Source organism: Parasteatoda tepidariorum, chromosome 11 (assembly GCF_982258835.1).
Source record: "Parasteatoda tepidariorum strain Cologne lab strain chromosome 11, Ptep-v5.0, whole genome shotgun sequence".
Taxonomy (NCBI): Eukaryota; Metazoa; Arthropoda; class Arachnida; order Araneae; family Theridiidae; genus Parasteatoda; species Parasteatoda tepidariorum.
In genome coordinates, this window is record NC_141765.1 from 12,301,112 (window position 1) to 12,319,305 (window position 18,194).

An 18,194-nucleotide genomic window follows, 5' to 3' on the forward strand; every position below is an offset into this window, starting at 1 on the left:
AAACCGGTATTCCTAATTATATAATATTAATATAGATTTCCCACGAAAGATGGTGTTTATAATTTTTTTTACTAATTTACATAAGGTATTTAAATATATGTCTATTAATGTTATTATTTGATAGTCAGGGGTCTGTTCAGACATTTTGTGAAAAAATTACTCGTAATTTTTGAATATAAAATAAACGTTAAGTCACATTCTTTCAACCAGGGTCCTGCTTTTATGAATTTGAGCAAATAGGTCCGGTTATAGCAAAAACGTTTTCAAGGAGTTTTTAAATTGTAAAGAGATAAGAGATTGTGCTCACCACTGTAAAAAACAGCAATTGCTGCTTCTAAATTAGAGATGCAATGTGTAAATATTTGGTATTTAGCCTATACTGCTGAAAGCAGAATATTCATATCGTACAAATAATGGAAGAAGCTTCTGCCAAAGATAAAACTTAATTTGTTTATATCCATTTTTCTTGTTTCCCCCCCCCCTGGGAAGGGTTTATTCGATTAACAAAACAATAATGAAGATAAATTTGTGAAGGGTTCGATTAAGAGAAAAATCATTTTGTGAAGGGTCCGTTTTTATGAAAAGATATTTTGTGAAGGGTCTTTTACCGGACCCAAATTTCTTCTACACAGACCTCTGATAATTAAATTTTTGTCTTACTCTCGTAATTGGTGCTTATAATTTTGTCGCATATAGTGTTCCTAATTTTTGATTCCTAAGGTTGGCAGCTATGTTATAAGTCAACCCTCTTCTTTTTCCTTGTTATAACTCGTACTCCTTGTGAATAAAAATCTCGGTTTTAAGTTAATTTGTTTTCTCAAAATGGTGCTAAATTGTCTATATTTTAAGCTCCGCTTCCATGAATAGCCCTGATGTCAGGAGACAATCAAAGATGTTTATCTACTATGTCTACAGCTACTTAAAAAGAGTTGGTATCATCTGAACAAAGTGCCATTTTAAATAAATTCTTTTTAACCACAAAATAATTATGTTAAAATATTTATAAGGCTTTTATTTAACATCATGATGTAAGTATATTTCCGTAACATAGAAGTAGTAGCTTCAAGCAAAGATTTTAAGCAGTACCCAGTGTATCAACTTCTTGTTTCCTATTCCAACTTATTGAAATGCTCTTGCGTGGGGGAAAAAGCAAGATTTGCAGACACCATAGTAACAGAGGGAGTAAAGTGAACAGAGTGGGCAATTTACCTGTCATTGAAATGCTTACTCTATTTACAAAGACCATAATTTTTCTCAGAATCCCTCTTTGTTTCAATACTGAAAATGGTTCTGCATGATAAACTGAAACTACAGCATGTCTGTTAAGTGGCATTTTTCAAACATATAAAGAAAAAAAAAGTTAATCCTTTCATCACTTGGATAGCAAAGAATATTTCCTTATTTATTTTGTCTTTTTTTAAAAAAAATTTCTGTCTCATGTATTGAGATGTAAATGCATTAAGGCTAATATTCTAAGGGACCAACAGAATTGAAAATTAAATATATAGAGTCTCTTATTTTGAGACATCTAAATGGTCAGAGAGCAATATATGTTCAAAGAAAACTTAGTCTTTAACAGGGTTCTATCAAAAACTTTTTGAATAATGTGGAGGCATCCTAGAAAGCTCTGGTTTTATTTTAAAAGAATTTTACTAATTTGAGGTATTCATGGAGATGATATTTATTCACTTATTTGTCTGCATCAAAACAGGCTTATGAAAACATTGTAACAGAACACTCAGTCTGACAATTTTATCTGTACACTATAGAAAATATTTTGTTAGTAAAATTTCTATGCTGATTTGCTACTTAAGCATATTTGTACAAAAAGTTTCTTTCTAAACTTTGCGTCTTGATACTAAAAATATTTTTTTAATCAAGATTTAATCGGAAACTAAATTTAGGATTCCCACATGAAAAAAACTGAAAACTTTATGGTCTGCAGCTAATAGAGTTTACAACTCTCACATGTAGAAATTAATTTTTAGAAGAATTCAGAGTAAAATTTTTTATTTTATTTTTACTATTGCTAACAAACTTTTCTTGATCATTAGGGAATTCTTGCTCCTATGACATTATCAAGTCAGTGTACAACAACATTTGCTGACGGACATGACATTGACCCACCTCTTTTGCCTTAAAGACCTTCAACCTATGGAGGATAAGGAAACCTAAACATAAGTAAATATTTTTTTGCTAGAAATGCTTTGCTTTACTCGAAGCAAAAAATGAATAAATAAGTAAAATAAAAAAAATAATAAATAATAAAACTGACAATGTGTTTTTACTTTAAAACATACTTTTTTGGAATATTTTTTGAAAAAGTTACTTTAATTTTTAACTGTTCCAATTAATTAGGATTAAGAAGCAAATTATTATGATAGTTAATAGTTAAATATTTCCTAGATGCAGTTAGTTTTAAATGTGCTTTTCATTTATGATCTATGTTTGCCTTGTTGCTACACTGTTATCTCCTTATAATTTTTAAGCTCTTTGAATTTAAGTATCAAATCCATTGATATATAAAACTTAATTCATAAATGATACTCATATGTAGAAATATCACTGAGAAAAAAAATACTCTGACATGAAAGATACACTGACAGTTGGCAAAAAAGCCCTTTTGAGTCAGTGTCTAGAAATTTACATATTCAGTTACAATTTTAACTTTCAAACAGTTAAATGTAACTCAAAATGGCCATGTGAAAAAACTTAAATTAAGAGAAAAATTGACTTTGGTCAAAAAGTAAGTAGATATTGCTGCATTGGTTTTTATACATAAATTTAGCTTTCAAGCCAAAACACAATCCTGTGGTCAAAAAGTTAGTAGATATTGCTGCATTGGATTTTATACATAAATTTAGCTTTTGAGCCAAAACACTATCCTTATAAACCAAGTACTTGAAGCTATATGGCCACAACTGGTTCTTGAATTAGTGTAACTTGAAGATAACTATTAGCAATTTGGTACATACTGAGAAATCTATCACATGATAATTTATTTTACTACAATACGAAGTCCTATATCCAGATGTCCACTTACAGCAAATGTCTATTTTCTGCACAATATTTAAGAATCAAAAGTAACAAATCTCTTTTTCTTTTTCATAAATTTATATGTATATATATTTATCCTTGCATCTGTTTAAAAATCTATTAGTTATAAAGATTTTATTTTCTTGCTGTTTTTCCATTAGCTATATATTCACTATCGAATTGTTGAAAAGAGGAACTGTTGTAGGAGAACAAACTTTGGTGACCAGCAAACTCGTACAATATACATGATCACCAATTTGTCACCAATTGAAAATGTGCCAAATGAGTTGAACAGAAAATTTGTCACCGTCACGAAATTTCTTTTTACCATAACTAAAATCGAAAAAATAATCTGCCTCTTCAAAGAATCTTTGTCTTTTCGAATTCCTGAAGAAAAAGAATTTGGTTTTACTCTCTTTCCTACTAATGCAAATGTGATTTAAAATTACTTTAGCATGTTTTAAAATTGCATATCGCGATTCATTGCATAAGATAGTTTTTCGTATTTTTGCAATTTTATATCAAATATCGTGATTCGTATTTTTGCTATTTAAAAGCCAGCCACTATTATGATTCGTCACACGATTTTAAAATGAAACTACATTTGTATTCATATGATTTTAAAACCAAACATCGAGATTCAAATTAACACGATTTTAAAACTAAACATTGAGATTCGCATTAATGCAATTTTAAAATTAAATGGCGAGATTTAAATAAAGAAATAAAATCTTTCATCAATATTTTTTTTTAACATGGATAAATGTTTCCTACATACTTATTTCTTTGCTCAAATTTCAGGTATTTTTTAATTATTTATAAAGTGTTTTAGGCATTTGGCATATTTCGATTTCTATTTACAGCTTTTTTGGTTTTTTACCAAACTCATTTGTGTGGTATGAATCAATATAGAGTTCTATAAAAATGAAACATTTTTTTAAAAAATCTTTTATTTACAAACCAATTTTGCTAAACTGATATGGCGACAAAGGGTTGAAACTAGTTGCAAGGCATTGTGCGCAGAAAGTTTTCTTAATTGAGATTTTTAATTTGTGTTCCCAGAAAATTTTTCATTTTATCTAAGTCTGATGAGCAGAATGAATGATTCTGAATATTAATTGTGTTTGAAAAAAGAATATTAATCAAGCTTTGTTTCCCTTTAAATTATAAATGTTTTCATCAGGGTTCCCGCGGCCTTGAAAAGTACTTGAAAATGATATTAAATCCTTGAAAAATTCAAAATGACCTGGAAAAGTATCGAAAACTCAGGAAAACAGCCCTATTTCCTGCATTTCTGTGTTTAACTTTTTGACGCACGTAAGTGTGAGAGAATGACTTTCCCGCCTTTCAGATGATGACACGTACTGTTTGATTTTAAGATTTTATGCATGTTTGGCTGATTTTAGGAATTTTAAATATTGGGAACTGTGCCAGATTCTGACAAAATTTCGATTCTTATTCAGGCAATTTTAATATCAATCATTGTTCTTCATATTAAACTGATTTAAAAGCTATGTGTTGCAATTCGTTTTCGCGTGATTCAAAAATTGTACTTTCAATTCCCATTAAAGCAATTTAAAAATCTAATATTGCGATTTGTACTTAAGCGTTTTTAAACCCAATATCGCGATTAGTTTTTCCGCAAGTTTAAAATCCAATGTCGCTATTCGTATTCACGCATTTTGCAATATCAAACATCGATGTTGCAATATCAAACATCGATGTTGTAATATCAAACATTGGTTTTCGTATTTATACTCTATTTAAAAACTACTCGTTACGATTCGTGTTCATGTGACCATGTCAAGTGCGTATGATCGATGCTACTGAAAAAAAATTAATTCAAGTATGTGTGGTTAATTAAAACAGTCAAAGTGACCAAAATTGTTAGTAAGAATCTATCAGAAGATATTGAGGTGAAAGTTGGCAACTGATTCAATTTAAAATGGTTGACCCGTAATAAATTTAAAATGATAATTAAGCCGCAACATCCAATAATTGATTAATTTTCTTTAATAGAAAATTTCAAAATTATATTTAAGAACAATTTTAATTTAACTGTCTAAATGCTTCTGCCACTTTAAATATTAAATAAAAATCTCCCGGCAGAGTTTTTAAATATCTAATTGATATCACAGTATTATATTATATATCCCCCGTCCTGCCCGAATTTTTGCTTATTCAGAGGTTGTATACCTAGCTTAAAATAGGCCTTGTGCAAAATTCAAATTTGACGTTTTAGTGAATCATGAATTTTATTCTTGACTTGATGCCAATTACCCTTGCTTTTTTTTATACTTAGATCACTTTCTGAAATCAAGAGAGCAATGGAAGTCTTATTTTTCAGTACTGCTATTATCGACTGTCAACTAACTATTATCGTTAAAACATTTTAGTTTAAAATGTAACATTTTAGTCCATCTTTACTAAAATATAAGTCCTTGAGAATTTTATAATAAATCTTAAAAAGTCCTTGAAAAGTACTTGAATTTTATTTCTAAAGTAGAGCATGAACCCTGTTTCATTAAAAAAGATCTACTTAATTCTGTTCTCTGTTTTATTTAACTTTTTTTTATTATGTCAGATTAATTTATTGTTGGAATCCGAGGCTTGTTTTTTAATGTTTTTTTTTTATTTGATTATCTGCTCTTCTAATTCTTAACATTGAATGGGAAAAAAACAATTTTTATTTAGGAAAGAGGAAATTATAAATATCGTTTGCTAATTTTTTTCCTATTTTATATATATATATATATATATATATATATATATATATATATATATACATATATACATATATACATATATATATATATATATATACAGGTATAGGACAAAATAATAGGAACACCTGTGAAAAAATGAAAATATTTTATTAATAAGGAGTTGGGCCACCTTTGGCCTGAATGACAGCTTGCATTCGACGTGGGATTGACAAATAAAGGTCTTGAACAGAGTTCATTGGAATTTTAAGCCATTCCTCTTGCAGGGCTGTCTCGAGTTCAGAGAGTGTGCGTGGAGGAGGAAACTGAGCACGTACTTTTTTCTCCAAAAAACCCCACAAAGGCTCAATGATATTGAGATCAGGGGACTGAGGACACCACGTTAGATGGTCCGCTTCATCATTATGCTCATTTAACCATGTTTGAACACAGTGAGATGTGTGAACAGGGGCGTTGTCATCTTGGAACACAGGATGTTCTCCCGGAAAGAGAGTATGAAGCATAGGGTGAAGATGATCTGCAAGAATGCTTCGGTAATGGTCCCCTTTGACCACCTCCCTCATGACAACGAGAGGCCCCGAACCACGGGCAGATATAGCACCCCACACCATCATAGAACCACCTCCATGTTTCACAGTTGGAACCAGGCAGTCAACATGAAATGCTTCTGCCGGCTTTCGCCACACAAACACACGTCCGGTGGTCTGGAATAGTGTAAAAGAGGATTCATCAGACCAGATGACATGTTCCCATTGCAGTTGTGTCCATTTTAGGTGGTCTTGGCACCACTGTAGTCTCTTCAAAGCATTCCGCGCTGAAACTAACCGTTTTGGAATAGCTACTCTGCCATGAATGTTAGCAGCATGCAACTCCTGTTGAATAGTTTTCATGGATACAAGGTTCTGAAGGTGGGTATTCATCTCGGATGTTATCACCGGCAGTGTAGTCTTGCTTCTTCCTGCCGCTGTTGTGCCTCGCTGAAGACACCTTACCCAACTTTGTGTATGCCGACAGAATCCTTGATACAGTGGTCCTTGAAACACCTACAAGGTTCGCTGTTCTGGACACGGATGCTCCAGCCAGGCGCTCCGATTATCGTGCCTCTTTTAAGGTCAGAGAGGTCGGTCATAATCTCGTTTTGCTAGAAACAGATTTTTCTCATGCAAATCTCACACTGCCAAATGCTAGACAGGTACCTTGCCTCTCATCACCACTAGGTGGCACATTCTTGCGACACGTGCCCGCCGCTTATTGGACGGTCGAAAACAACTCCATTCTTTCACAGGTGTTCCTATTATTTTGTCCTATACCTGTATTATTACAAGGTTGAGTTTTTCCTGCTTTTTGGTGGAATTCTGCCCTTTTATTTTTGAATTTAATAATAATAAAAGAATCCTTTTTTTCTAAGAAAAGTTCACTTTTTGTTCGAACTTATGAAGGAAAAAAAATTAGTTTTTTACGCATTTTCGTACCTATGTAAACGCGATTCAAAATTGCATTTGCTGGATCTGAAAGTCACATTGTGATCAAATATTTATTCATGCGATTTAAATTTTTACATCACAATTTGTATTCCCACGACAGAAGATTACAGATCATACGTATTCACGCAATTTGAAATGATACATCAATTAGTTTTCAAACAATTTAAAAAATCTGCCATTGGAACTCGTATTCACGCGATTTAAAAATCGCGCATCAAGATCAGAATATACACAAAAATTTTTAAAAATTTTAAAAATTCACCATTGTTCTTAATTTGACATTTTTATTATTTTTATATTGATAATGTTCTACAGATATATGCTTCTTACACTTCTTGCTGAAATTTCAGGAATTGTTTCTATTATTTAAAATTTGTTTTACATATAATGTTTTTGGATTTCTATTTTTCGTTTTTTTTTTACCAAACTCATCTCTGTATATATAATTATACTAAACATTCTTTAGTTAATTAACGGTCATCTAACCTGTAAAACTAATTTGTAGCATAAAATTGAGATTAATTATCATCTGTTTTTTTTATTATTGAATAATGCATGTTTTGATGTTGATCTTAACGACCGATTATCTGGAAAAGTTAAGTTTTTGGTCTTTGTCTTAAATCCTGGCAATTTTGGATATGGGACTTTCGGCTGTATTTATTTTCCTTATTTCTATTTTACTCTGCTTTAACATTAAAAAATATTTTTGTTTAGGGATCACTCTTCCTGGTCAGATTTTTATGTGAAACTAAGTCCAGCCATTATTTCCTCTTTTGAAGATGCCAATTTTCTCTTCCACAGGCCTCCTTTGTGTATTCTCTGAGGAAGATAATCATATTAACTTTATGAAAATAAAATGTTGCCCATATCTTTAATATAGATGTCATTTATGTACATGAAGATGCCATTGGTTTTTATCATTAGTTGTAAATGCTCGTTAGTTTTTTTTATTAGTTATCATCTTGTGTCTTTGGAATTGTTATAAGTATTTACAGTGAAATATTTCACAACATTTTGTGTTGTTGCATCTATGTTTATCATTATTACATTTATGTTTTGTGAGCTTGCCCATGTTAGAAAAAGTCGTATAGATATATATGTATGTATGTGTGTATACATATATATGTATGTATATTTATGTAGCATCTATACATATATATGTATATATATGTATGTAAATATATGTGTGTGTATATATTTATATAAGAGTTGCCTAAATAAAATGACATGTATGATAACATCAGAATTACTGATTGCATTGCCACTTTCAGAGTTCTAACTTAAAATAAAAGTAGTGCCACAGGTTGCAGCCACTGATTAACCAGTTTCAATGAGACCGTATACAGTGAGCGCAAAGTTATGCTGAGATAGATGTACCCAGAAAGAACAGCGCATAATATTATCATTTTTCGGGGCAATAGGTCAGCATTTTGCATAATATGGATATTTATTGTCAAATAGTTATTTATGGCAAACATCTATGAACAACTGGTATAAAATCTTTTGTGAATGGCATACAATGTCAGACCTGCCAAGACTCAGCAAAGTAACACCATGTTCTCCAATGATTTTATTGTTGTTAAGGAAGTCATTAAATGCTAATCAAAAGATTACATTAGTGACACCTGTACAGCATATTCTTTTAGTAAAGAATTAGTGCAATCACCATCTGTCATTAAAAATTGTACTCTTTTGCTTTGTTCTGGTTACATCCCTCTTAGCATGACTTTACCTTATTTTAAAAGGCTCTAATATGAACTGATTAATCAGTTATACACAGTGCATTTCACTTACCATCCTTTGAATCATGAATCGTGCTTTATTTCTGAGGCCATCAGACTTGTCTTGTTTTTATTTGGGCAACCTTTATATATAGATACATATTATATTGGTGAAAAAGTTTTTTTCTGGCATCTTCCTTTAACTTACTACCAGGTTTAAAGTGAAATTTTTCTGCTATACCCTGATCTACAGCCTAGATTACTAGCCTGGAAGCACATTCTAGTATTATCTAAAATTAATTATAAAATTCTGTCATTTATTTTGAAGGCTTGCTTGTTTAATAACTTTCTTAAACATTTTATGTTACTTAAAATATTAAAAAATTATTTTGGCATTAAATTTATTTATAATAAGGTGATGCAACTATGCACCATTTTGTGTTTTGCTTCTTCACTAAATTTAATTTTATTTTTGACAATCTATTCAATATGTTTTCATTAGTGAGGTGCTCCATGAAATTTTTACATAGAGACTGGGTTTTTAATTTAATATAATTTTCTGAAACTTTTCTATTGCGTATTTTCATTCCAGAAAAAAATTTTATCGCCTACCTAATATGTATATGCATATCCAGTAAGTGGCCAAAATACTTTTGTTATGTTTTTGTGAAGAGACAAATTCTTTCTGTTTCTGACTTATTTAAATTTATGTGGTAGCTATTTGCATACTTTTAAGTATTTTTATTATTGTGTAAGTGGGTTTATTATGCTGTGGGGGCATGAAGTGGGAAAATACAGATCTTCAGCTTAGATAGTACTTACTTGCCAAAGAAAAGAATTAAATTGCCTTTGATAGCTTACTTATTAACTAAAATGCAGTAGCTATTGGCTTCTTGCAGCTTTAGTTTGTTTTACTTACATAGACAGTGAGAGATTCCATGTACAGTTGTTTTATATAAATATTGTGATTTAACTTGCAGCTTTCCAGTTATACACAAATGTGTAAATACTTCTGGAGAACTACTCAAACTGTCCAATGAAAGACATTTTAATTAATTCCTTTTATTGAAAAAAAAAAAACCCGGAATGATTTTTAAAAATAAGCATTTAAAATTAGTATTTATTTTTATTTATATATATTTTTTTAGTATAAAAATTTATTTACATCTATTCTTTATTTGGTGAAGCATGTTTAATATGAAATATCGCCTTGAGAAATGAATTTTATCTTGAGATTTCTAATAAATTATTTTTATTGATTTTAAAATTTATCGTACAGAAAATTATATTCAATGGTTGACTTAACAATCTGTATTTGATTGAAATAAATAATGTATATATTTAATGTATAGATAATTAAATTATGTATTTATCAGCAGAAAATTGGCAACATATTTGTCAATTTTCTAAGTTGCTTGTTTCCAATTTGAATATGTTCTGTACTATAATGTTCGAGTCTTATGCATTTTTTTTTCTTTGTAATATGTTTGATTGATATTGCCATTTACTATTTTTCATACTTATCATACTATTGTTTTGTAAAACTATTTTATTTATTTGATGAAAAAAAATGAGTCTATTTTTATCTTTCAAATACATATTTGTACATTAGTACTCATAAAATACAAATATTTCGCATTTTCTTAGGGTATGGAATATTTTAATTCCATGATTACATTGATGAAAGTTCCTTTGAGTACAAAAGCCATTCATAAATAACTGCATACTACTGGTGTTAAAATTTATTTAATTTTAAAAAATATTGCTGACATAATGTAAAAATATCAGATCTGATGTACAAATAGATTTAATATGAAAGAAAGAGAAATTCTGGCACTTTATACATACTGTTCATCATATTTTTCTACGATCATCTTCATCATCATTGTTAGAAGCTGTATTGTTTCTGCTGGGCTTCTATATTGACTGTTGTAGTAATGTTGACTACTCAAAGCAGCAGGGTGGTGGAACTTCTCAAAATGTCGCACACTGTATAATTCCAAGTAGTGTGTCAACACTGCTTGCACTTAACTTCTCTTTAAGAGAAGTCTGGATATTAAATGGTGCCATCTTTCTTAATATTGTTTTTCAATTCATTAGTGTGTATGATGAAATAAAATTAGTTTTTTATTCTTTGTTCAATTAATCATTTATAATTTTTAGTTATTTCAAATGCTCCTAGCAGTTTTTAAAACAAATCTTTGACCTACAGGAGTTCTCCTTTTCTTTGCTTCAATACTCTCTCTTAAATGCCCCAGTAGTTTTATCTTTGTAAATACATAAACATGCAACAGGTTTTTTCTAACTTTCCTACTGATGGGGTCTAGCATTTCTTATCTGTCGACTAAAACTAGTTTAACAGCACACTCATTGCTAATTTTATTGCAATAAAAGTGAAATGATAAACATTGACTTTAAGGCATTTTTGTTCAATAGGCCAAAATTTTTGTACTAACTTTACTCTTGTGGAATAATTCCTACATGTAACAAAAATTACATGAGTAATATGCTGGCAGCTGTTGTTGTTCATTTACGTTGCATTAGAGCTGCACAATGGGCTATTGGCGACGGTCTGGGAAACATCCCTGAGGATGATCCGAAGACATGCCATTGCAATTTTGATCCTCTGCAGAGGGGATGGCACCCCCGCAATATGCTGGCAGCAATTTACAAATTGGATTAATATTGAAGTACAAGTTGCTTAAAAAAAGTTTAATTGAGCAGGCATAAAAAAGGAATAAAAATAACATGAGCTCACAAACATTGTCTGTAGCCACTATAGAAGGTTGCAAATTATGCATTTGTATATTTGAAAAGGTTTGCCACTTAATGCAGCACCTATCAAGACCTGTAGTATTATTTGTCATAAATGTTTAACATGAATGGAAATACAGTAAAAACAGAACGAGTTTGAATAATTTTTATTATTTTTTATGAAGAGTGCCTGCTGTTAATAATTATAAAATAGTGAAGATTGAATCGAAGACACTCTGACATCGATGGACAGCGAAGGATATCGACCTTCTACTACTTTCCTTCAAGCTTCTATCATGGACAACCTTCGACAATATCTATACACACAATATTTTAGCTAACTCCCTACTATACTACTATAAGTGATTTATTTAAGTGAATTAGTATAAATGATTGCAAAAGCTATTTTTAAATTATATATATATATATATACTCCAACCAGAGACACTAATTTTGGATATTCACGCAACGTCACGCACATTTTCATGAAATATTTTTAAAACAAAATGTTTTATTCTATTTTAGATATCGATGTCCAAATAACGTAAGGTAGGCACAGCCAATAATTTTTCCCATCAATTTATTAATAAAAATTGCACCAGCCTGCAAAAATTTCTTGTTTTAAAAGTAATAACTGTTTTTATATGTATTTTCGCATGCTTATTTCAAAAATAATATCAGTTTTTACGTATGACGTACAGTTTTTTTGAAAAGTAAATTTTTTAAATAAGTAAAAATACTCAGATTTTTTGCGATCTGGATAGGATAAATTAATAAAGTATGTATGTTTATCTGTTTAAATAAATTCTGAAAACCTCTTACTTTATTGAAATTAAATTCAAAACATAGATGGCAGTACTGTCTTGTATTATCTTTATTCTAAAAAATTGTACGTCAAAACAAATGCAATCACGTTAGCAGTTGTTCTACGGTTTATGTTTTAATTTTCCTGTATTTCTTTATCGTTGAACTGTGTCCTTTCTATTGTGTTTCTAATATGGCGAGTAGTTCCAGGAGATGTTGTGAGAATGATTCAAATTCATTTTGCTACATTTGTGGGCAATATATGTATGTTAAAAAAACAACGAAATACGATCACTTCCTTCGTTAAGAAGGCCTACTTTTGGTACTTCGGAATGAAACTGGGCGACCAAGACAAATATTGGGCGCCGCATTTCACCTGCCGTTCCTGCGTAGAAAAGTTAAGAAATTGGACTTTAGGTAAGAGTTTATCTTTACCTTTTGGAATACCTATGATATGGCGTGAACCGCAGAACAATGTGGATGACTGTTATATCTGTTTGTGTAAAATTGCAGGATATACTAAGCAATCGAAATCAAACATTGTTTACCCAAATTTAAAGTCTGCTATAAGACCTGTCGCACATTGTGAAAATATTCCTGTCCCGACACGACCTGAGGCTTTTGATAGTGCTAATATATCTAAAAGCGAAAGTGATGAAAAAGACTTCGATTTCACCGTGAAAAATGAAGCACCTGAAAAATTTAATCAAACCGAATTAAATGACTTAATTCGTGATTTCGATTTAACTAAAGAAAATGTAGAATTATTAGGCTCTCGGTTAAAAGAGAAAAATTTATTAACGACACATATGCCGTTTAGTTGGTACAGGAATCGAGAAAAGCAATTTTTATCATTTTCAAATCTGAAAAGTTCTTGGTTTATTGTGCTGACATACCTGGTTTGTTACATGAATTCGAGGATAATATTTCTTATAATTCGAATGATTGGCGACTATTTATAGATTCCTCAAAGAGGAGTCTAAAAGCAGTTTTATTGCTTAACGAATCTAAACTTGCATCATTTCCAGTTGCACATTCCGTTTTCATGAAAGAAGTATATGAAAGTATGGAGATGCTTCTCATTAAAATAAAATACACTGATCACAAGTGGGCAATATTTGGTGACTTAAAGGTTATACGTCTGCTTCTCGGGCAACAAAGTGGATTTATTAATTTCCGTGCATCATTTGTGAATGGGATAGCAGGGATAGAGAAAGTCATTGGATAAAAAAGATATGGCCGAAGAGTCAGGAATGGATTCCTGGTAAGAAGAATATTTTAAATGAATATTTAATAGATCCACAAAATGTTTTATTGCCCCCACTTCACATAAAATTGGGACTCATAAAGCAGTTTGTGAAAGCTTTGGATAAAGGTGGAAAATGTTTTGAGTATCTTATATCGAAGTTCCCAAAATTGTCTAGCACTAAAATTAAAGAAGGTGTATTTGATGGAACACAAAGAAATTAGTTAAAGATTCCAAATTTGAACAATGTATGACAAATAGAGAGAAGCAGGCTTGGGTTGCATTTAAAGATGTCGTAGAAGGTTTTTTGGGAAATGAGAGAAAAGAAAATTACAAAGAACTTGTAACTGAGTTATTACGTACTTATCATCTTTTGGGCAATATGAGCATTAAAATTCACTTCCTTCACTCACATTTGGAATACTTCCCAGACAATTTAGGAAAAATGAGTGACGAACAAGGTGAAGGATTCTACCAGGATATAAAGGAGATGGAACGCAGGTATCAAGGACGGTGGGATGTTAACATGATGGCCGATTACTGTTGGTGTTTAAAAAGAGACAGTGATGTAGACCATAAACGAAAACCCCGAAAAAGAAGCTTCTTGACTTCAAGAAAAACACAAAAGTTATCATATTATTGTAAATGAACAGCATTATTGTGTTTAGTTAATAGTAACTACAGTTGCAACTGTATTCATTATACAGCATTTTCGTAATTTTTTAATCTTCAATGGTAAAAAATGCTTACGTGTTACACAAAATTTAGTTTGCATTTTGGAATGACATCATCATTGCTGATATAAATCAACTAAAATTTTACAAACAAGAAAAAAAAATTTTTTTTTGCAGGCTGGTGTTATCGATGTCCTTAAATTTAAAAGTAAAAAGTCATTATGTTCTTAACTTTTAAAATCAAAATATATTTTTCATAAGTATTAATATTGTGTAACGAATTGTCATTTTCTTATACATAGATGACATAGCGATGTTACAAATCACATTAGGCCATGTTGTCTTCAATTAGGGTTTGTGTTAAATCTTAGACCTCCCTAAGAAAATCCTTGAGCAAGAAATGCGATGAAATATTAGTAATAAAGCTGCTGCCCAAAGCCGAAAAATTTGTGACACGTTTACAGCTCTTCATTTGGACCAAAGACGGTCAATTTAAAATTTGTAAACATGTTACAAAAAGTAATGTATAGCACGAAAAAAAAAAAAAAAAACTGGCCACTCTAAATAACTTTTGATCTAATAATCGGATCTTCACGTTCTAGACTAATCCTAAATGATTTAAGGGGGTGATCTCAAATATGTTAATTAATTAGTGTAGACTGCATTTTAAGTTACGAAATCAGACACAAAGACGTACTTTCTCTGAATAAACATACCTTTCTTTCAACGAATTCGAATTTCTGACCCCCAAAATAAAAAGGGTAGCCGGAATCTAGAAAATTTGGTCGTTTTGGTTTGATCAGGAGAGCGATCCAAAGTTTGGACCCCTCTATGTTAATTTTACTTTTTGTGTATTTCACCATGTCTCGAGAACTTATTGAGCGAATTGAGAATTTTTTGCATACAATTACAAAATCCGCTTTTTCAAAATTTATTCCATACAAAAAATAATTTTTTTTTAATATTTATTATCTGTTATTATTTTATTTAGTAATAAACGAAAACATTTTGAAATGTAAGGTATGCAATATTTTACGTTATTTTAAAGTATGCAAATTTACAATGAAATTAAAGTATGCAAAATTGGACCGAAACCGGTTTAACAGTCTCTCAGAAATCGAATTTTAAATATACGACATCTTTAAAATTCGATTTCTCAGGAATTATTTAATCTATTCCGCTCACAATTTGTATTTTGCCATGTAAAATTACATACTTTAAAATGACGTAAAAAATTATATACCTTACATTTCAAAATGTTTTCTACAGCTATTCAATAAAATTATAAAATACTATAAATATTTATAATTTTTTTTCTTCATGGAATTATCTTTGGTTAAACGAATTATATAATTGTGTGCAAAACTTTTTCGATTCGCTTAAGAAATTCTCGAGATATTGCGAAATACGAAGAAAGTAAAAATAACATTAAGGGGTCCAAACTTTGGATCGCTCCTCTGACCAAATTATGGGGACCATATTTTCCAGATTGCGGCTACTCCCTATATTTCAGGGGTCAGAAATCCAAATTCGTGAAGAAAAAAAAAAGGTATGCTTATTCAGAGAAAATACGTTTTTGTGTCTGATTTCATAACTTAAAATATCGTCTATTCTAATAAATTAGCATATTTGAGGCTACCCTCTCGAATAGTTAGGAATGAGCTCTAAAACGTGAAGATCCGATCATTAGATCAAAAGTCATTAAGGGTATTCCGTTTGGCGCACTGTACACGCTTATTTTAAAATATATTTCAGTGAGCAATAAAATTATAGTGTATTATATATGTTCCAGTGATTCCATATCACCCTGCAACAAAGATACACTAAGAAATAAATATTTTAAAGTTTCGAAAAAAATTAATAATGAATTCAGCTGATTGAAAATATAATTATTAAAAGAAAATCTTATAAAAATTCCTTAGCTAAAAAAAAGAATTTTTAGTAGATTCCTTATGAAATTTCTTTTAATCGGTATTGGTTCCACGGCTACGAGTTGCCCTAGTGACCTTTCCTCCTTATTGTGTCCATTTATTCTCTTTTGCTTCGGACATAGCAAATGGCGGAAGCATTCCATGACTGATGAATGACTAAAGACATGTACAGTTCTTTCAATTGAACTCAGTTCTTAGATTTTCAGCTTCTTTCGTAAAAATTGAATTGAATATATATATTCCCTGGTCAAATCATTAGACGCATGATAAAATTCTATGTAAAATCTTAATTATCAGGAGATACAGCATTATTGTTTTTACGCGACTGAAACCGGTTTACACTTGTTTATGTTCGTGTATCAACATTGAAATGCAATACGTTAAAAATAAATACAAATCGGGAGGAAATAAAAAGTCTCCTGAAAAAAAAACCTGTTACATGTATATTTAAATATAAAAGCATTGCATATAAACTCGTGCAAAACATGTCATTATTAATACATTATAGCGCGTGGAATAATTTGATCTAATTATTATAATATACTAATATAAAACCTGATGTAATAAATATTCTATATTTATATAATATATCGTCTCATTTATCTAATCACCGAATTTATAATATATATCCTCTAATTTAACCAATTGATACACGAATGTAAACAAGTGCAAACCGGTTTCAGTAGCCTTAAAAAAAAAAAAAAAAAACTAAAATAAAACTCACCTGATAAATAATATTATCTTATAGTGCGTCTAATAATTTGGCCAGGGACTCTACAGATAATAATAATAATAATAATAAATAGATAGATAGATAGAGAAAATTAAAGAAGATAATAAAAACACAGAAAGAAATCTTAAGTACTGGGGAAATGTTGTAATTTCACTACTATTTAAAGTATTCGAATACCTTTTTAAGGCCAATTATGACTAAATCATCGAATTTCAGTTATTTATATATGTGACGGCTAAAGACCAAAATCGGTGGTTGTTGACTTTCACCGGTGAATGTCGACAAACACCAAATACGTCGGTGAAAGATCGAATATTTCATTACTTTCTTGTACAACATTCGGACCCTCATCGGTGTATGTCGACTATCACAGATATGCTTTGGTGAATGTCAGAAATATTTATTACATTCGATTTGATATGAATTTATTCGTGGATATAATTACATTTATTCGATATTTTAACCCTACACTGATGTTTCTTTAAGGTTAAGTGACACTGCCCGGTATACATTAGCCCGGTATACCCTACACTGATGTTTTTTTAAGATTAAGTGCCACTGCCCGGTATACATTTGCTCGGTATACCCTACACTGATGTTTTTTTAAGGTCAAGTGCCATTGCCCTGTATATATTTGCCTGATACTCCAAACGCTGATGTTTCTTCTAATCTATCGTCAGTAAGTATTAAAATATAGAATAAATATAAATATATCAAATAAATATAATAATATTAACGAATAAATTAATATAAAATTGGATATAACAAATATTTCGGACATTCACCAAAGCGACTATGTGATTGTTGACATTCACCGGTGAGAGTCAGAAATAAGGGTATTTGGCAAATATTTCGGACATACACCAAGCGACTACGTGAATGTTGACATTCACCAGTGAATGTCGGCATTCTCCAGATTTCGGTGTTTCACCGTAACACACACACACACACACACACACACACACACACACACACACACACACACACACACACGCACGCACGCACGCACGCACACAAATATATATATATATACAGTGATGGCCAAAAGTGTGGACACTTTTTGAAAGTTTCATGTTTTTCAATTTTGT

General features: G+C 30.6%; 1 protein-coding gene across 5 annotated transcripts in view; it reads left to right on the forward strand.

The window, feature by feature from the left end:
• da (transcription factor daughterless) overlaps positions 1-11,106 on the forward strand; it is a 56,467-nt gene extending 45,361 nt beyond the window's left edge. For 3 of the 5 annotated variants that reach the window (XM_071187742.2, XM_071187745.2, XM_071187744.2), the window contains 2 exons: positions 2,055-2,181; positions 7,958-9,929. In XM_071187742.2, coding sequence (XP_071043843.2) covers positions 2,055-2,141 — 87 coding nt within the window. In that variant the 3' untranslated portion in view covers positions 2,142-2,181; positions 7,958-9,929. Of the gene's footprint in view, positions 1-2,054; positions 2,182-7,957 lie in introns of all 5 variants that reach the window. The other 2 variants (XM_016068427.4, XM_016068428.4) reach the window with 2 other exon arrangements.
• The last annotated feature ends 7,088 nt before the right edge of the window (positions 11,107-18,194 follow it).